The 17,602-nt window shown below is 45.2% G+C and overlaps 1 protein-coding gene across 8 annotated transcripts in view; it reads left to right on the forward strand.

Annotated features, from left to right (window-relative positions):
- The first annotated feature begins 490 nt into the window (after positions 1-490).
- EPHA5 (EPH receptor A5) overlaps positions 491-17,602 on the forward strand; it is a 263,910-nt gene continuing 246,798 nt past the window's right edge. For 5 of the 8 annotated variants that reach the window (XM_081166169.1, XM_081166170.1, XM_081166173.1 and 2 more), the window contains exon 1: positions 491-591. In XM_081166169.1, coding sequence (XP_081022295.1) covers positions 495-591 — 97 coding nt within the window. In that variant the 5' untranslated portion in view covers positions 491-494. Of the gene's footprint in view, positions 592-2,381; positions 2,401-17,602 lie in introns of those variants that run through there. The other 3 variants (XM_081166175.1, XM_081166176.1, XM_081166172.1) reach the window with 2 other exon arrangements.

Below are 17,602 nucleotides of genomic sequence, written 5' to 3' on the forward strand. Positions count from 1 at the left end.
TCCTCCCCACTTTGCGCGCAAGAAAGGCGCACCCATTTAGTTCCATAGCCGCGCGCTGGCACCCTTGGGAACCAGCTTGGGGGGTCAGAAGAGAGGACCCTCTGGCAGCTCCACCTTTTTGGCGATGCTAGCGAGGGGGAGGGGGGTCGTCAAGGAAAGGGGAGGAGCCAAGGGCGGGGCTAAGCGCGCCGCCCCTGCCCCCGCCGCCGCGCTGGTGGCTGCGCGCAGCAGCAGCACCACGGCGAAGCAGGAGCTCAGAGTTTCGGGCGCGCTGCTGGAGACGCGCCGCCGGGGCTTCCCAACACCGTCGCCATCCCCGCTCGCTACCGGGATAGAGGACGAGGAAGAGCGGCTACAGGGCCAGACGCCGAGCCGAGGAGGTTCCGCAGCGTCTCCGGCGAGGAGGAGAAGGCGGAGGAGGGCGACGACCCGGCCGAGGCAGCCGCCGCCGCCGCAGCAGCCCGCGCGCGGAGCCCATCCCGGGCGGAGCGAGGATGCTGCGCGCCCGCCCGCCGGCGCCGCCTCTGGCGGTGCTGCTGCCGCTGCTGCTCCTGCCCGGCGGGACGCTCCGGAGCGCGGCCGGCAGCCAAGGTGAGCGCGCCCGGCGAGGGATCGGGAGGGCGCCGGGCGTAGCGGGGCATGGGGGGGCGAGCGAGCGAGCGAGTGCTTGTTGGGGCGCCCGTGACCCTTTCCTGGCGGCCCGCATCGGGCTTCGCGGGGCTTCGGAGGCGCAGTCCATCCAGCTGCCCGGATGGGAAGGATGGAAATAAAAAGGGCAGCTTTCTCCACGTTGGTTCTTCTCTTCCAGCCCGTCTTCTCAAGGGTGAGGAGAGGGGTTTGGGGCTCATCCGGCAGAGTTCATGATAGAATGGGACAGTTGGAAGGGTCTACCAGGGTCATCGAGTCCAGCCCCCTGCAGTGCAGGAATCTGCCCAACGCGGGAGTCGAACCCACGACCCTAAGATTAAGATTCTCGTGCCCTTCCGATCTGGGGGTTGTGCCCACGATCTCCGCCGTATCAGACAGGCGCCCGGAGGCAATGCACTCTGCACCTGCTCAAGGGCGCCCTGGCCGTAGGTTTGACACATCTTCCCGGGTTTGTTGCGGGTGGGAGGTAGCGCTGCTGGAGATGGGAGCTTGGGCAAAGCACTGGCATGAAGAGAACTCATCTTTTTCATCTCTCCCCCCCCCCTCATCTCTAAGATCATTTCAGTAGCTGCTTCTCTCGCCTTCGCTTTTCTCTGCCCTCCCCCCGCCGCCCCCACTTGCCCTCTCATCCTCCCGACTGGTAGGGGCAGTGATTTTTTTCTGGGGGACGACGACGCGGAGGGGGGGACGCATACCCCTAAACATTTTGGGAATCTAAGTTTGGCCTCACTGAGGGGCAACATTTCAATATGATGAGTAGGAAAATGAGAGTACTGTACCCCTAAACATTTTTTTTTTAGGGGAAAAAAGCTCTGGGTAGAGGGATGAATAAGAGCAGCACTTTTTGCGGGGGAAAGAACTTGCCTGGCTCCTGTTACATCCAGGCAGAAATCTCCCCAGCGAAGGTTTTCCTCATTGCCCCCCCCCCCCAGACCAGGAAAATCTTCACCTGCTTTTAATGCCTACATGCTTGGCTGATGTTGATACTGAAGCAGAGGAGCAAAAAAAAAAAAAAATTGAAAAAGAGGTTTTTTAAAAACCTAGAGGTAAAAGTGTGGGCAATTTTTTTCTGATCTTTCACTGCAAGTGTGTGAGTGAAGATTTGTTTGCATTTTAATCTAAGCAACTTCTGGTTATACATACAGTATAAGGGGCGGTAGTTGTTTTGCAGAATACAAGGGGGGAAGTGGCCTTCTGAGTAGGACTCACACTGATAGCTGATGGTCCAGAAAGAACCGTTTTCACATAATTGCAAGGTACCCCTAAGGGTCATCTAGACCAACCCCCTACGACTCAGGAATCTCAGCTAAATCATACATGATTTCAGCATCTTTCCATGATTGTGGTGGCCACCGCAGGCTTAGAAGACTTTGCTTCAGTGGGCTGTTCAATACCGTTTTTGTCTTATTTGGGCCAGCAGGATCACACAGTTAGAAGAGAAAGAAGATTCAGCGTGTAGAGCTGTGGAGATCAGTGACGTAGCGTGGGGGGTGTAGGGGGGGCCCGGCCGCACCGGGCGCAACATCTGAGGGTTAGGGTTAGGGGGCGCAAATCCATGGGTTAGGGGGCGCAAATCCACGGGTTAGAGGGCGCAAATTACTTGCCTTGCCCCGGGTGCTGACAACCCACGCTACGCCACTGGTGGAGATGGCTCTTTTGGAGTGCAGGGGATTAGTCTGGGAGAAGAAGTGCTTCCCCTCAGATTCTGTGGGGCTAGGATGATCAAAGAAAAACCCAGCACCCAGAAATCAGGTCGTCTGCCTGTCCCTTCCTAAGGCATATGTCTGCGTCGGTGGCAATAGCTGGCAGGTCTTATTCCTAGCTCTTATCAACTGAACAACCCCCCCCCCTATAATTTTTTAAATTTAATTTTATAAAATTAAAAGTTGAAGGTGCCTTTAGAATTCCTGCATGTGAGTTGGTTGAAGGGTATGGGAACGGCTTAGATAGTATGCATTTAGATGGAAAAATAACTCCAAAGTGACTTATTTGTAAAGCTACTTCGTGTGTATGAAAGCCAGTTCATTCTGCTCACTTAACTTGAGCTGTACGAAGTCTGTATAAAGAGGTGCTTATAAATGACCTCCCCTATTTTTATAGCATTTCCCCCCTCCAGATTCTAGTATGGCGAGCTTAAGTGGGGGTTATAAGACTCAGGTGCCATTTTTGCATTTGTTGGGTCAAAGGTGTGAGGGGGGGAGCAGAAACTCCTCAGCGAGGGGTGTGGAAACCCAGTTCTTCCTGCCACCAAAGAGAAGTGGGATTTCTTATCTCTTTCAGTTATTTTCATAATTCCTGGGATGATAGCCTTTGCCGTGCAATGAAATCAAGATACAGTGAGATCTGATGGGAGTGTTTGTGTGTGCTGGGAACAGGACAGTAAATGAGCAATTTTGCAACAGGGAAGCCAGATGCTTTTGGAAGATTATTGGCATCTAATAGTTCTTTTATTTTGAAGCCAATGCATAACAAGGTTTGTCGCTAGCTTATATAGATGAGGATTGGTCTTGTTATATTGCGTGGTTTGATAGTCAAAGCCTTACTGGCGATGCCTGTATGTGATGTGAGCTGAGAGAAAGGTTTCCTGACTATCACCCAGAAGAAAATGATTTGTCAAAACAAAACAAAACCTTCTTTATAGGTGTAATCCCACCCCCATGGAAAAGCCTAAATTGTGGTGTCTGCAACAAACTGCTGCAGTGTTCCCGTCAGCCATTCTCTCTCAGCAGGACATTTCCTTTCTGTGGCTACTGAGGGTGTTTAGCTTTCACTGCCCCCTGTTTCAAGACTGTCATTTTGCAAACCTCAGGGATATCTCCTCCACCCTACAGTTGCCCCCTTTTTTTTGGCTGCAATGCTGTCGGCATCGAATACATGAGTTTGCTGTTAGAATAAGTTATTGTAACACCTGAATGGGGTGTTAGCCTCAATAATTAGAATAGCTGTGTCTATAGTTATATTGATGTTTGATTGAACTGTTTGATCTGCCCTTCGTGGAATAATATTTCTGTGCTGAATGCTATCATCTGGATGACTGAATGGAGGATATGAGGCATTTCTAACACAAAGGCATTTTACCTTGCTCACCCCCCCCATGATCTGCACTGATATAGTAATGAGAGGCTGGTGGATTTGGGGCTTGGAAAATGTTCACAAGCATCTTACTTAGGAGAATGGTTGTGAAATCTGCTGGGAGTCCTTTCTTTGTGGGAGAAATCTCCTAAGCCAGGTCTCCATTGCTGATCATATAGAGAGATGGGATCAGTTCGGAAATAAACCCAAACTGTGGTTTGTGCTAATTACACTTTGCAACCTAAGGCCAAGGGACACGGGTGGCACTGTGGGTTAAACCACAGAGCCTAGGACTTGCCGATCAGAAGGTTGGCGGTTCGAATCCCCACGACAAGGTGAGCTCCCATTGCTCGGTCCCTGCTCCTGCCAAACTAGCAGTTCGAAAGCACGTCAAAGTGCAAGTAGATAAATAGGTACCACTCTGGCGGGAAGGTAAATGGCGTTTCTGTGCGCTGCTCTGGTTTGCCGGAAGTGGCTTAGTCCTGCTGGCCACATGACCTGGAAACTGTATGCTGGCTCCCTCGGCCAATAAAGCAAGATGAGCGCCGCAACCCCAGAGTCGGCCATGACTGGACCTAATGGTCATGGGTCCCTTTACCTTTACATGGTTAAGATCTCCCCTATTTAGCACTTGTCTCTAGACATAGTGACCTATAGAGATGGATCAGTAGCATGGCTACAGTTTGCCAAAGCATATGTTACACCAAAGTGCATTTAACACATATTGTGGCTTTTTATTTGCTAGATGACCACAAACCACGGTTTGCCAATGCAGTGCCATGCCATATCATGGTTTCGCTTCCTCAACCATGGTGTGGCACGATTTCTGAATTAAGTCCTAGACTGACAGAGTTTCCTGATGGGCAATTAGGTGTATTTGTAAATACAATATACTGTATGTGTGTGTTTTCAAAAAGTTGGCACTCCCAGAAAGATGGATTGAGGTAGGCAAAATATAGCTAGGAAGTGATTGTATTTATGCAGAAATCAGTTTATTTATGCAGAGATCAGTTGATGCTATAATTTTGCTCCGTGCAACATGTTTTAGTGAGGGGCCTGCTTAGATGGAAAGCATGGGTTTGTTCCCTTAGGGAAACATAGTTTCTGACTGGAAAGTACTTGGTCAAAAAGCCCAGAGTTGTGTGGCACGGTGCTGACTGAAAATTTCAGCTCAGGGAGAAAGTCAGAGCTGCTGTGACAGACTGTTTTCCCAGATCCATCTTTTGGGACAGTGTATCTTGCAGCTCATAACTTTGAGATGTGTGGGGAGCCTTTTGAGTTATGCCCTCCTAATATTTCATTAGCATGGCAAAATGAAATTAACCCTAGTCACATCCTACAAAGTCAACATACGCGCTGCAGGAACGACTGACTTTGTGGAACTGAGCAGGTTATTGGCTTGAAACTGCAGAGCCAAATTTGGAAGAGGATTGGGGGGGGGGAAGGTTGGAAAATAACCAATGAATTATGCAGTCAGATACAGGATTGGTTCACCTTGTCTACTTGGCTGCTTCCGTTCACCCTCTGTTCTTGCCCTTTTAAGAGGGACATGGCATTAGAAGTGAACCAGAGTTTATTCGCTAATGGCCAGTTGGTACCATTTGGAAGTTTATTTGTAAACAAGCATTATTTGACAAATGCTTTGCACAGCAGGGGGTGCCTTGGCCAATTATGACCGAACAACACTGTCTCTGGAAGTGGCTGGCCTTGCAGAGAGCCAGCCACCATTCATTGCGACAATAGTCACTAATGTCCTTTTTCTAGGGTCCTTGGAAGTTCAGCTTCCTGAAGCGAAGCTGTACTCCTTCCAACATGTGGAATAGAACTGAGGATCACTTGAGCTGGTTCTGCAGGCTGATGGAAAAAGCTTAAACTACCCCCCCCCCCTTTTATAACCAGTGTCAGGTTTTTTGAAAAAAAAGATTATGGGCCCAATCAAGATTTCATTGATTTCAGCGAGTTGGCATATTCTTAACTCCCCCCCCCCATTAAAATGAACGAGTCTTGAAACTATTAAAGAATCTTGCTGTATAATTCAAATAGACTTTTTTATTTTTATGAAGTTTAATTTTCCGGCAAAGATCTTTAATCGCTTGGCTTTGTAAGGGCACTTGTCTCCCCCCTCCCACCCCGCTTTTCTTTGAGAGCTAATAATTGGAATTTTCTGTGGCCTTGTAACAAATATTATATCGCTGTTACATCTGAGTGAATGTTAGAGGATTTGGTTCTGGATAGAGAGATTTCTAAAAGTTAACCTGCCTGCTCTTCAGAATTATGAGTGGATCAGCAGTGATACTTTAAAGCAGCTAAGTTGAAAAGCACTCGTCAAGATCTCCAGAAAGCAATGCAAGGCTGAAATAGGTTTTTGATTAGCACTCTAATGACATCACTGCTATACTTTACTGGTCAAGACCTAGCTCTTTTTTTAAAATAGGTACTTGATGCTCAGTTGTGCTGCTAAGGCAGGCACCCCCAAACTCAGCCCTCCAGATGTTTTGGAACTACAACTCCCATCATCCTTAGCTAACAGGACCGGTGGTCAGGGGTGATGGGAATTGTAGTCCCAGAACATCTGGAGGCCGAGTTTGGTGATGCCTGTGCTAAGGGTATTACGGTTTTAGCTCAGCGCTGTTTGTTTAATTGCATGTAGTGTAACTTGTAGGCTATAATCCTGCACTCACTTACTTGGGAGGAAGTCCTTTGGAACTCAGTGAATTCCCCACTCCCGGTAGCCACATATAGGGTTGCACTGTTAGCGTGCCATTTTATGTACACCAAATAGCATGTACAAGCAGCACCTGAAAGCAATACAGTCTTGAAATATTATAAATAGTAAATAATAAGCGCCGTCTCCAAGAAGCTCTGTTTCAGGTATTGCTTTGCCAAGTAGTTTTCCCTTTCTTTAAAAAATAAATAATAATAATAAAAAGTAGGTGTGGGGATCAAGCTGTTACTTGAACTTCAGATGAAGAATTGTGCTGTAAATGTACATACAGGTGTTTTCATAGTGATGTAGCTCAGCGCTCAAGGGAGATGTTCTATCATAGTGGCTCCATTTATGGTTCAGACCGAGCAATGGTTCTCAAAGGGTGTGGCAAGCGTGGCAGGAAGATTCAAAGGCAATCAAAGAAACAATCAAAGAAACAGTGTAATATAGCCCAGCTCAGTTTCAAAATAACTTTTGTTTTGACGCACAACTGGAAACAGTATCAATACCTCTCTTCAAGAGCACTGTAGCATTCTTCTACAGTTCTCCACAACAAATTGTTGTGAACAGGGATTTTCAACTCAGACAAATAAGAAAGATCAGAAAAGAGAAAGGCTTCTTTGTGTTGATGAGGAGAGGAGAGTTTGCTTGTCTCAAATTAGACCCAATATCAATGAGATTACAGTGGTACCTCGGGTTAAGAACTTAATTCGTTCTGGAGGTCTGTTCTTAACCTGAAACTGTTCTTAACCTGAGGTACCATTTTAGCTAATGGGGCCTCCCGCTGCCACCGCCACGCGATTTCTGTTCTCATCCTGAAGCAAAGTTCTTAACCCGAGGTACTATTTCTGGGTTAGCGGAGTCTGTAACCTGAAGCGTCTGTAACCTGAAGCGTCTGTAACCCGAGGTACAACTGTACTGGGGAAAAGCAAGCTCACACCACTCATTGAGTTTGTATACATACTTAAAGTACATATGTAAGAGGCTCATTTATCATTATATTTTGGGAATGATTTATGTTCTTATGCAGCTGCATTGTTTTATACTTTCTGATTATATTATAAAATAGCTCTGTTCTGTGTTATAAATCAAGCACTGCTAGAAGTTGTTTCTTTTTGTTTTCCAATGTATTTTTTAATCATTTTTTTTTAAAAAAAAACTGGTGTGGCGAGAGCAAGTTTTTATTCTGTGTGGCCCAGAGGGAAACAAAGATTAGAGAATTCACTGGTTTAGAGAATCAGAAACAATGTGTGTTTGTTGCATCCCATCCCGCCTTCGCAGTTTCCCTTCTCTATTTCCTGTTTAGCATTCACCATACTTTATCATGACAACTATGGCAGCTTTGGAGAGCTGATTTTTCTTTTTTTTTAAATAAAATATTTATTAATTTTTTTTGAAATATAACAGAAAAAAGAAAAAGAAAAAAGAAAAATACAAAATAAAAACAGTTAAAAACATACATTATTTCTTTTACTTATTTTCTTTTAACTTATTTCCCGGACCTCCTCATACCTCCCTTTTTTTGTATTCCACTTCAATTTATTGGTTCAGCAAATCCTTACCATTAGATTTTAACCCATTTATAACCCTTTTTCATATTCTCTTAAATCATTACAGCTGGAAACCCCTTAGTTGCTATCCAACATCATTCTATCATTCATTAATTTTACAATATTTCTGTAGATAATCTTTAAATTTCTTCCAGTCTTCTTCCACCGACTCTTCTCCCTGGTCTCGGATTCTGCCAGTCATTTCTGCCAATTCCATATAGTCCATCACCTTCATCTGCCATTCTTCCAAAGTGGGTTTTTATTCTGTGTGGCCCAGAGGGAAAAGAAGATTAGAGAATTCACTGGTTTAGAGAATCAGAAACAATGTGTGTTTGTTGCATCCCGGCCCTCCTTCGCAGTTTCCCTTCTCTATTTCCTGTTTAGCATTTACCATACTTTATCATGACAACTATGGCAGCTTTGGAGAGGTGATTTTTTCTCAGAACTGACCTCATCTGAAGAGGTGTGCATGCACACAAAAGCTTATACCCAGAACAAACTTAGTTGGCCTCTAAGGTGCTACTGGACATTTTTTTTAAATTTTTTAAATTTATTTTGACTTGTCAGGGAGAGCTAGAGTTAAACATTGTCTCCTCACCTCCAGGATCCTGGAGCCCTTTAAGGCTTCTCCATGGTTGCTATTAACATAACAAAATGTGCATGTTAATTGCATTCCTGCAATTAATGCCCCATCTAGTTTGGCCTTTAGTCAAGGTTGTAAAGTTGCAATTGAACTTGTTCTTGTTTTGTCCTTTTCTGGGAAAGGAAACCATGGAGATGCGCAGAGTAAATACAATCCCTACATAGTTTGGATCTTCCTTAGTGCTATCTTTTAGTCTCCAGTTGACAAAAGAGGGAGCACTAGAATACAAGATTATGTTTTCTTCATGCTTTTCCCTCTAATGAATACCCAGTGTGGAGGCTAAGAAGATTGGAAGACAATAAAATTGAGGGGGGGGGGAATTGCACTTAATGTAGCTTACCCCATAAGTTTTATTTCTCTTTTCCCACTGTTAGCTATATATATGTAGCATATATATATAGCATGTACATATATATGTAGCAACAAAATAATTTGTTGGTTATTATTTTGAAACTGCCATCTGAGCACAATCACATGAAAGTAAGCCATGAAACTCAGTGGGATTCACTTCTCAGTAAATGTGTTTAGGGTTGAGAGTTGTTGTTCTTTAAATAAAAAAAAATCTAAGATTGAAATGTATGTTAATCAGGCAACTTGTAGGAGAAATAACTGCTGATACCAGCATCCTTTTTAAAAACTAATAAGTGTGTGAGAGAGAGATAAAAGTGATTCCCAGATATAATTATACAGTGTAAATTTGGAGAAATTAAATCTAAGGCTGATGAACCTAATTGTCTTGATGATTTGAGAAGAGCAGGCGCTCATATTAAGTCACTTGTTCCCACATTCTTAGAATGTGGGTTTTACTTTTTATATGCATGATTTAAAGAGAAGGAAGGTGGACAGAACAACAGAGTTTGTGAGATGGAGCCATGCTAGCGACATCCTGCTGATAATTGACTTGCACGGAGAGTGTGCTGTCATGATAGACACGGCATTATTCCATCAATCATGCATGTTGTTACATCAATGCATTAAATTAATTAGGTGCGTCCATATGCGAAGTCCCTATAAGTAGGCTACAAATCTGCTTTAACCTTCTGTCAGTAAGGTCAAATGTATTCTGTTGGCACATCATGCAATTTCTTACAAACTGGATAAACTTGATTTCTTTCTTTCTTACTTTTTAAAATTTGATTCCCTCCCCCTCCATCTTAAATACTGTAATAGTTGGAATACTAAGTAATCTGAATATAAGCATGCTAAAACATTTTATTTTTTTAAATTATGGTGCTGGAGGAGACTCTTGAGAATCCCATGGACTACAAGAAGATCAAACCCATCCATTCTTAAGGAAATCAGCCCTGAGTGCTCACTGGAAGGACAGATTGTGAAGCTGAGGCTCCAATACTTTGGCCACCTCATGAGAAGAGAAGACTCCCCGGAAAAGACCCTGATGTTGGGAAAGATGGAGGGCACAAGGAGAAGGGGACAACAGAGGACGAGATGGTTGGATAGTGTTCTCGCAGCTACCAGCATAAGTTTGACCAAACTGCGGGAGGCAATGGAAGACAGGAGTGCCTGGCGTGCTCTGGTCCATGGGGTCTCGAAGAGTCGGGCACGACTAAATGACTAAACAACAACAAAACAAATTTGATCATTTCTTAAATATGAATATTTATCCAATGCTTTCCCAATGCAGCTATTTCATATTTACCTGATGAAAATAAAATGCTCTGTTTTATCCAGTAACTGTCTCGGCTTGCTTTAAGCTTCACATGAGTCAACAATGTGATGCAGCAGCAAAAAAAGCGAATGCAATTCTAGGCTGCTTCATCAGAAGTCTAGTGTCCAGAACTTCTAATAGTCCTTGATAGCCTTATCCTTCCTGAGCTTCTGCAGTGCTTCGCAATGCTTTCTTAGTTTAATTTGCCCTATGATGCATGTTGCAGTCTTAAAACTGCTTGCCTTTTTAACTTTAGTATTTACGTTAGTTTAGTTCGGTGGTCCTCAAAGGGTGTGGCAGGAGAGGATGGCAAGCGTTGCGGGAAGATTCAAGGACAAAGAAAACATTTAAACATTTTAGTATAGCGTAGCATGGCATCTAAATAATGTTTTAAATGGAAGATCAAAAAAGAGAAAGGCTTCCTTGTTTGGATGAGGAGAGTTTGTTTGTCTCAAATTAGACCTAAAATAAATGAGATAGCCCAGAAAAAGCAAGCGCACACCTCTCGTTAGGTTTGTGAACTTACTTAAGGTACATTCAGGTGGCAGCCATTTTAACTGGGTCCTTTTGGACCTGGGAGAAGGCAGAGTGGGGCAGAATGGGGCAGGGTGTGCTTATACACTTATACACTGACGCATGCAGGGGCCGGGAATGGAACATCCATGCAAAATGATATCTTCCTGTATGTAAGAGTCTCATTCATCATTAGTGACAATTTCCAGGGTTTGTGGCTGGATTCTGCAGAATAGCCTTGCAGAATCAGCGTGCAAGACCTTTTCAAAGACGCGGCACGCCTTTGTTTTCCCAGGTGACACGATTCCTCAAGAGAAAGAGGAAGGAAACGGTGAGCTTTAGGAAAGTGAACAATTGTTTCCATTGCATGGATGGAACTTTCAGCATTTTCCATGTGTTGTAATTGTGACTTCTACCAAGGCGTCGTCTCTTGGGGGAAAGGGCTTCTGTAAAGCTTCCTTTTGCTTTGCACAAAGGCCCTAATCTGTTCCAGGCAAGAGAGCATGTGCTCATTTATAAGAGAGAGGGAGATGAGCCAGTGTGGTGTAGTGGTTAAGAGCGGTGGACTCGTAATCTGGTGAACCAGGTTCGATTCCCCGCTCCTCCACATGCAGCTGCTGGGTGACCTTGGGCTAGTCACACTTCGCTGAAGTCTCTCAGCCCCACTCACCTCACAGATGTTTGTTGTGGGGGAGGAAGGAAAAGGAGAATGTTAGCCGCTTTGAGACTCCTTCGGGTAGTGATAAAGCGGGGTATCAAATCCAAACTCCTCCTCCTCTTTTTCTTCTTCTTCCCTCCACAAATGCAAGAACAGGTCACTTCAACCAGGGCACAAATTGACTTAAGTGATAACCTTGTTTGCACTTCTGAAATAAAACTTCTAAATTAAGTGAATTGGTATATTTTGGCTTGCATTGTTTGTTTTCAGGGTTTTTATAGTAGCAGGAGTTTTTCTTGGAAGGATGGGATTTGTACAGAGAAAAGAAGGCTAGGCTTGAAGGTTAGTCTAGTTGACCAGGGCAGGGGTGAAAGGCGGTGGTTACGGGTCGCCCCAGGTGTCACCACTGAGGGGGGTGACAAAATGCCGGCTGGCACTCACCACGGGGCCTGCAGTGAGTCAGAGCTTGGGTGCGCGCAGGCTCTGCGCTGCCCAAACGGTCCACCCCCTGCCTCTCCCCCAGCTGTAGGGCGGCTGATTGGGAGGAGACAGGCAGACTCTGGAGGCCCACGGTGGGCCCTGCTCCTATGGGCAGCTCGCCTCGCCCTTGCCCTGCCCCTATGTGCGGCCCGCCCCTTGGCGCATCACCCCAGGGGCCCAAGCGGCTTCCTCCGCTGCTGAACCAGGGTGCTAATTCTATAGCTTTAGCCCTGAGAGAAGGATGGGGAAATGGCGGAGGAATTGAGGTCTCCTCTCACACAAACTATGCATAGCCTTTTTCGGATTTCAGAACCTTATCAGAAGTTCCTAGAATCATAGAATTGCAGGGATGGAAGGGAACGTGAAGGTTCATCTCGTGTAAGTTGTTAATGTACAGTGGTACCTTGGGTTACAGACGCTTCAGGTTACATACGCTTCAGGTTGCAGACTCCGCTAACCCAGAAATAGTACCTTGGGTTAAGACCTTTGCTTCAGGATGAGAACAGAAATCGTGCGGCGGCAGCAGGAGGCCCCATTAGCTAAAGTGGTGCTTCAGGTTAAGAACAGTTTCAGGTGAAGAACGGACCTCTGGAATGAATTAAGTTCTTAACTTGAGGTACCACTGTACTTTCATTCTTTCCCGTGTCCATGAAATCTAGAATTTTGTTGAGTCTTTAATGGATACTAGTGTGTTCATGAGCCAGGGAACCTCCAGAGGCTTCGTAAAACTGCAGTTCAAAATATCAACCTTACTTTGACCCATTCTCTTCCATTTTATTTTAAAACGCAGGTGTTAATGAAATTAAATGGAAATAAAGGTAATTAATGCAATTTTGGGTACTGATTTTTGTTGTTGTTACATCATCTGCATTACCATGGATAATTACCATGGGTACCACAGTTAAAAGAATTGCTTTATTCAAGACTGGAAAACAAAGACAAATACTTGCACAAATACAGTTCAGATTTTGTACTCTAAAAAGCTGTTCCTTTTTTGCTGGAGCTCTGAAGAGGAACATTTCTGTTGGAACAGGGGATTCTCACCACTGCTTTTTTTTTTTTTGAGGGACCTCACTTGTTAAATTTGAAGGTCTTGCTGAAAGGGTTAGGATAGCTCAAATTTCTTTAACTGAAGCAACAGAAGAATTCAGGCAGTTTTGTTGCCTGTAGTTGAGCTTTTTCTGTGTCACTCTTTTCTCTCCCACCTTATCTAGTTTAATAGTATGCATGACATATTTTGTTAATTGCATTCTTTAAAAAATGCATATCGGGGTATTGGATTACCCAAACTTCTAGCAAAATGCTTTTCTAGTAGAACTGCATCCATTTCAAAATGCAGAGGAGTTCTTTTCTCTCTCCGCCGCCCTCCTTACCCAATTAGGTATTGATTAGTGAGGCTGGGTCAAAGCTGCAAAATGGCACAATGTAGCTTGCTGTCTGTTGCCACCACAGGAAAACTCTTCCTTTTCTATGTGCTTGAGCCTTTGTTCTGGTGGCCTCCTACATGCATAAACAGTGTTAGCATCATATCATAAGTGCCTGTTCTTCCTCACCTGGTCTTAAAGGGATAGTGGCTCTTTAAAACAGAAGCTATAGGGCCGAGCCAAAATGCAGGCCTTCTTTTCAGGGAGCCTTTTGCCCTCTGCCCAAATTTTCCCAATTTAGCAATTGTGTGTGTGTGCTTAAAGAGGTGAAAATTTTGACCTCCTTTTCTAAATGGAGGCAGTCCATAGCCCAAGCCTTCAGTTCTGCTCTAGACCTTGGCATGTATCTGGTGACATCAGGCACACATGAGGCCCTACAAGTCTTTGTGCGTCTCCAGTGACAGGGGTGGGTACTTGGAGCAGGTCAGCAATAATTTGCATGGCTTCAGTGAAGTTAACAGCCCAGGAGGCCAGGCCTAGAGAGCACAGCAACTCCTCCTGGAAGATCTTGCCCCAATGAGGCAGCTGTGGGGACTTGAAGGTCCTTGCTTTCCTACAGCTCCCTAAGTCTCCTTCTCCCCATGGTTCCTTCCCAAGCAGTCTGATGCTCCACATCATCTTTGCTCCACCGTCTCCATACCTCTTCAGGTTGTGGGGGACCAGGGGAGAGTAACTTGTAGCCGAAGGGAGACCCCCTGGCTTCTTCAGCAGCTTGCCTAATCTCTGCCTCTTGGAAGATGCAGGATTTGTGGAAATTTTTCAGCAGTGGCTTTCAAATGTCCTTGTGGGAAGAGAATATGGTTTGATGGCGAAAGAACTCTTTCCAGATTTGATGACTGACATAAAGGACTACCAACAAGACCGGCGGAGAGGGACTGAAAGAGATTTGAAACCCTCGGACGTGAGGAACCCAGGCTAAGAACTGCTATTCTGGATATGTATTGGGAAGGGACAAAAACCGGGGATGGGAGGGAGGGAAGAAGAGAATCTTAAAAACACTCAAGACCTTTAGGTTTAGTTAATATGACTTTTAATTAAGACAAAATGAGAAATCGACGGAAGAGAACTTGAGTCCAACTTAGGAAAAATCTATATTTTGTTTATAAAAAAGGTAATAAGATGGTTAAGAGGAGAAACACCAAATTGCTGACACAATCTTGGGAATTGGGATGCACGAGGGGGGGTGGGGGGAAGTCTGGGAATAGGGTTAGGAAACTAGGATTTTCGGAATTTATACATGTTCTTGTCTTGTGTCTTTTTTGTGTGTGCTGTGTCTTTATAAAAGTGGAAAAACCAATAAAAATTTATAAAAAAATAATAATCTCTGCCTCTTGGCCTCCGCTTCTACCTCTGCCTCTGGAGTTCTGTCTGCCACAGACTCTTCCTGCTCACTCAACCCTGTTGCCTCTTTTGACACCTCCTCCTCCCAGTCTGCTCCCTCTTCTTCCTCTGACCACTCATCCTCATCCCACCACCAATCTTCTGGTTTTGAGCCTTTTCACTTGGGGGTTCCCTAGCTGCTACCTCCCTCCACTCCTCTACACCCAGCCAGTCCATGGCCAGATGTGAATCTAGGTCCTCATCTGCACCCATCTTTTGTGTACCAGGTTCCATTTGGCAGGACCCAGTTCACCTCTGGAGAGGTGCAGACTTCGTGGAAGCTTGAAGGCTCCCTTGCATGTCTAGCTTGGCTGGGCATCATAGAACTGAACCAGTATCAAGTGAGCTTACAGCTTGGTGCAGAAATAGACTTTGTTTTTTTTTTTAAAATGATATTTATTGAAAAAAGAATTGTTTTTTAAATTACAAAGAAAAAAGACAAAAACAGAAAAAGAAGAAGAAAAAATAAAACCATCATTTTCAAATTCTCCACTTTCATTACCTTCTTTCCATGACCTCCTCCTCCTCCCATCTCTTGTATCTTGATTAATAATTGTCTTTGAATGCATCGGAAAGGGCACATTCGAACCAAGGACTTCAGTTGCTGATGTGGATTGTAATATCACAACATGGACATGCACTTGAGGCTCTTAAAGCATTGCTTTCATGGCTCCCACTATCTTGTGACCCTGGCGTGGGGCCTGTGTGGAACTTCTTTGCCCTTCTGTTTCGGGTGTGTGTTGCTTGTTTGGTTTTGCTTCTTCCAGTTACCTGGAACCATCCACTCTTGATGGAGGCACCTGGTTTGCTTTGCCTTCAACTAGTGGTGCACAATGCAACCTTGTGGCTTAGCTGTCTGGTGGAGGTGAGTTGGCTTGGGAAGGATCCTACTAAAGGTTTAGAGAAGAGCCTTCTAGCTTTATGGTTGTCTTGCCAGATCTGGGGCACAAGATACAGCACTGCAACTGTCTCTTTTCTCTTAATTCCACTTGGGGCAGGGAATTCCACTTCCCTGACCCCAGCAACTAAGCTGTGAAGGGAGGCTTCATGCTGCCTATCAGAGCAGCCTCCCAACTCCTACTTGCGTGCAAGCAGGAGCTGGGTCGGGATCTCTCAGCTGTGAAGGGAGGCTTCACGCTGCCTATCAGAGTTTGCCAGACACCATCTAAGGAGCCTGCATGTGCTCATTGTGAATGAGCCTCATAATTTCTGGTGCAGAAATAGACTTTGCCCCAGACCTGGGAGGCTTTTCACTTTTTCAAACAGAGAGCAGCATCTTTAGCATCCTGCAACTGCTGCTTGTTAAGGAAGGAGTATGTCAGTCCCCTCCAAGAGAGAATTGTTTCTCGTTTCATTTTGGGAGCTCATTCCATTGTACACATGTTCTTCTTCTGATGGTGTGTTGAGCATAAAGGCTATTTATAACCAATTTCCTTCCATAGCTGGCTTTCTGTAGCACCTAAATAGATTCATCCTAGTATAAAATCTCCTTTTCTTTCATGCAAATAATTAATAAAGTATTTGCTTCGTACAGTGCCGTTTTGATTTCTTGTGGGGGTTTCACCTGTCTTTTGCGTTTTGATTTCCTAGATCACTGAATCCGTCTCTTGGTTTCAGGAGTGGTTTGGATTTACAGCTTTGCAGAATTACTTAACACAACAGGGAGAACGGCAGGGAAACAAGTAATTGCTGTGGAGCAATGAAATCAATAAGGATTTACGAGGGGAGAAAAGTTTTGACTTCTAATGATGAAGGGGCTTGAATGCTTTGGTAGAGCCGAGAGGTCTGGGCGAGATGGTCCTCTGGGACAGCACTGGAGCTCTGTTGACACCCTCAACTTGGGCTTCTAGCCAGAGCAGGTACTTGCTGCATGAACACTTCACTACAGGGGAAGCCAAAATGCTTCCTTGCAGATGTTGCTGCAGCTGTCAGCATCCCTGACCATTCGCCATGCAGGTGGGGGCTGATGAGAGCTGAATAACAAAGACTATACCCCAGGCTTCCTCAAACTCAGCCCTTCAGATGTTTTTGGCCTACAACTCCCATGATCCCTAGCTAGTAGGACCAGGGGTCAGGGTTGATGGGAATTGTAGCCTCAAAACATCTGGAGGGCTGAGTTTGAGGAAGCCTGCTATACCCACTTAATGGGTTTGCTACTATGCTGTAATGTGTTCCTCCTTGCTGGTTGAGTCTCGGATTGCCTGCCATGACTGGGAGAGAGGGCAAAGGGTACCTGTTATCTCTGGAAACAGAATATGCCCAGGCTGATGGCTAGATGTGAGTGAGGATGAGTAATAGAAGTGTTGCGAGAAGTATGCTGATGACCAGGGCTCTGCTTCTCCTTTACATCTGCAGGGATGGCAGTGGATGTGCTGGACCATTGTCTTGTCTCGGTAATGGACCAGATGAGAGCCAACAAACTTGAAACTCAATCCAGATAAGACACAGGCACTGTTAGTGAGCTGGATGGATGGGAGGTGGCCTGCTCTTGATGGGGTTACACTGTTTCTGAAGGAGCGGGTACACAGGGTCCATATCTGTCACTTGAGGCTCAGGTGGCACAGAGTGCCTTCCATCAGCTTTGGCTCATGGCCCATCTGTGCCCCTTTCTGGACAGGGATAACCTGTTCTCTGTGCTCTGGTAATCACTAGGTTAGATTACTGCAATGCGTTATACATAGGTCTGCCTCTGAAGACAGTCTGGAATCTTCAGCTAATGTGGAATTCAGCAGCTGGGTTGCTCATCAGGGCAAGATGGCTTGAGCATATTACACCAAACCCTGGCCCTGACTGCACTGGCGGCTGATTAGTTTCTGGATCCAATTCAAAATGCTTGTTTTGACTTGTAAAGCTTTAAATGA

This window comes from Podarcis bocagei (assembly GCF_964188305.1).
Source record: "Podarcis bocagei genome assembly, chromosome: 13".
NCBI lineage: Eukaryota > Metazoa > Chordata > Lepidosauria > Squamata > Lacertidae > Podarcis > Podarcis bocagei.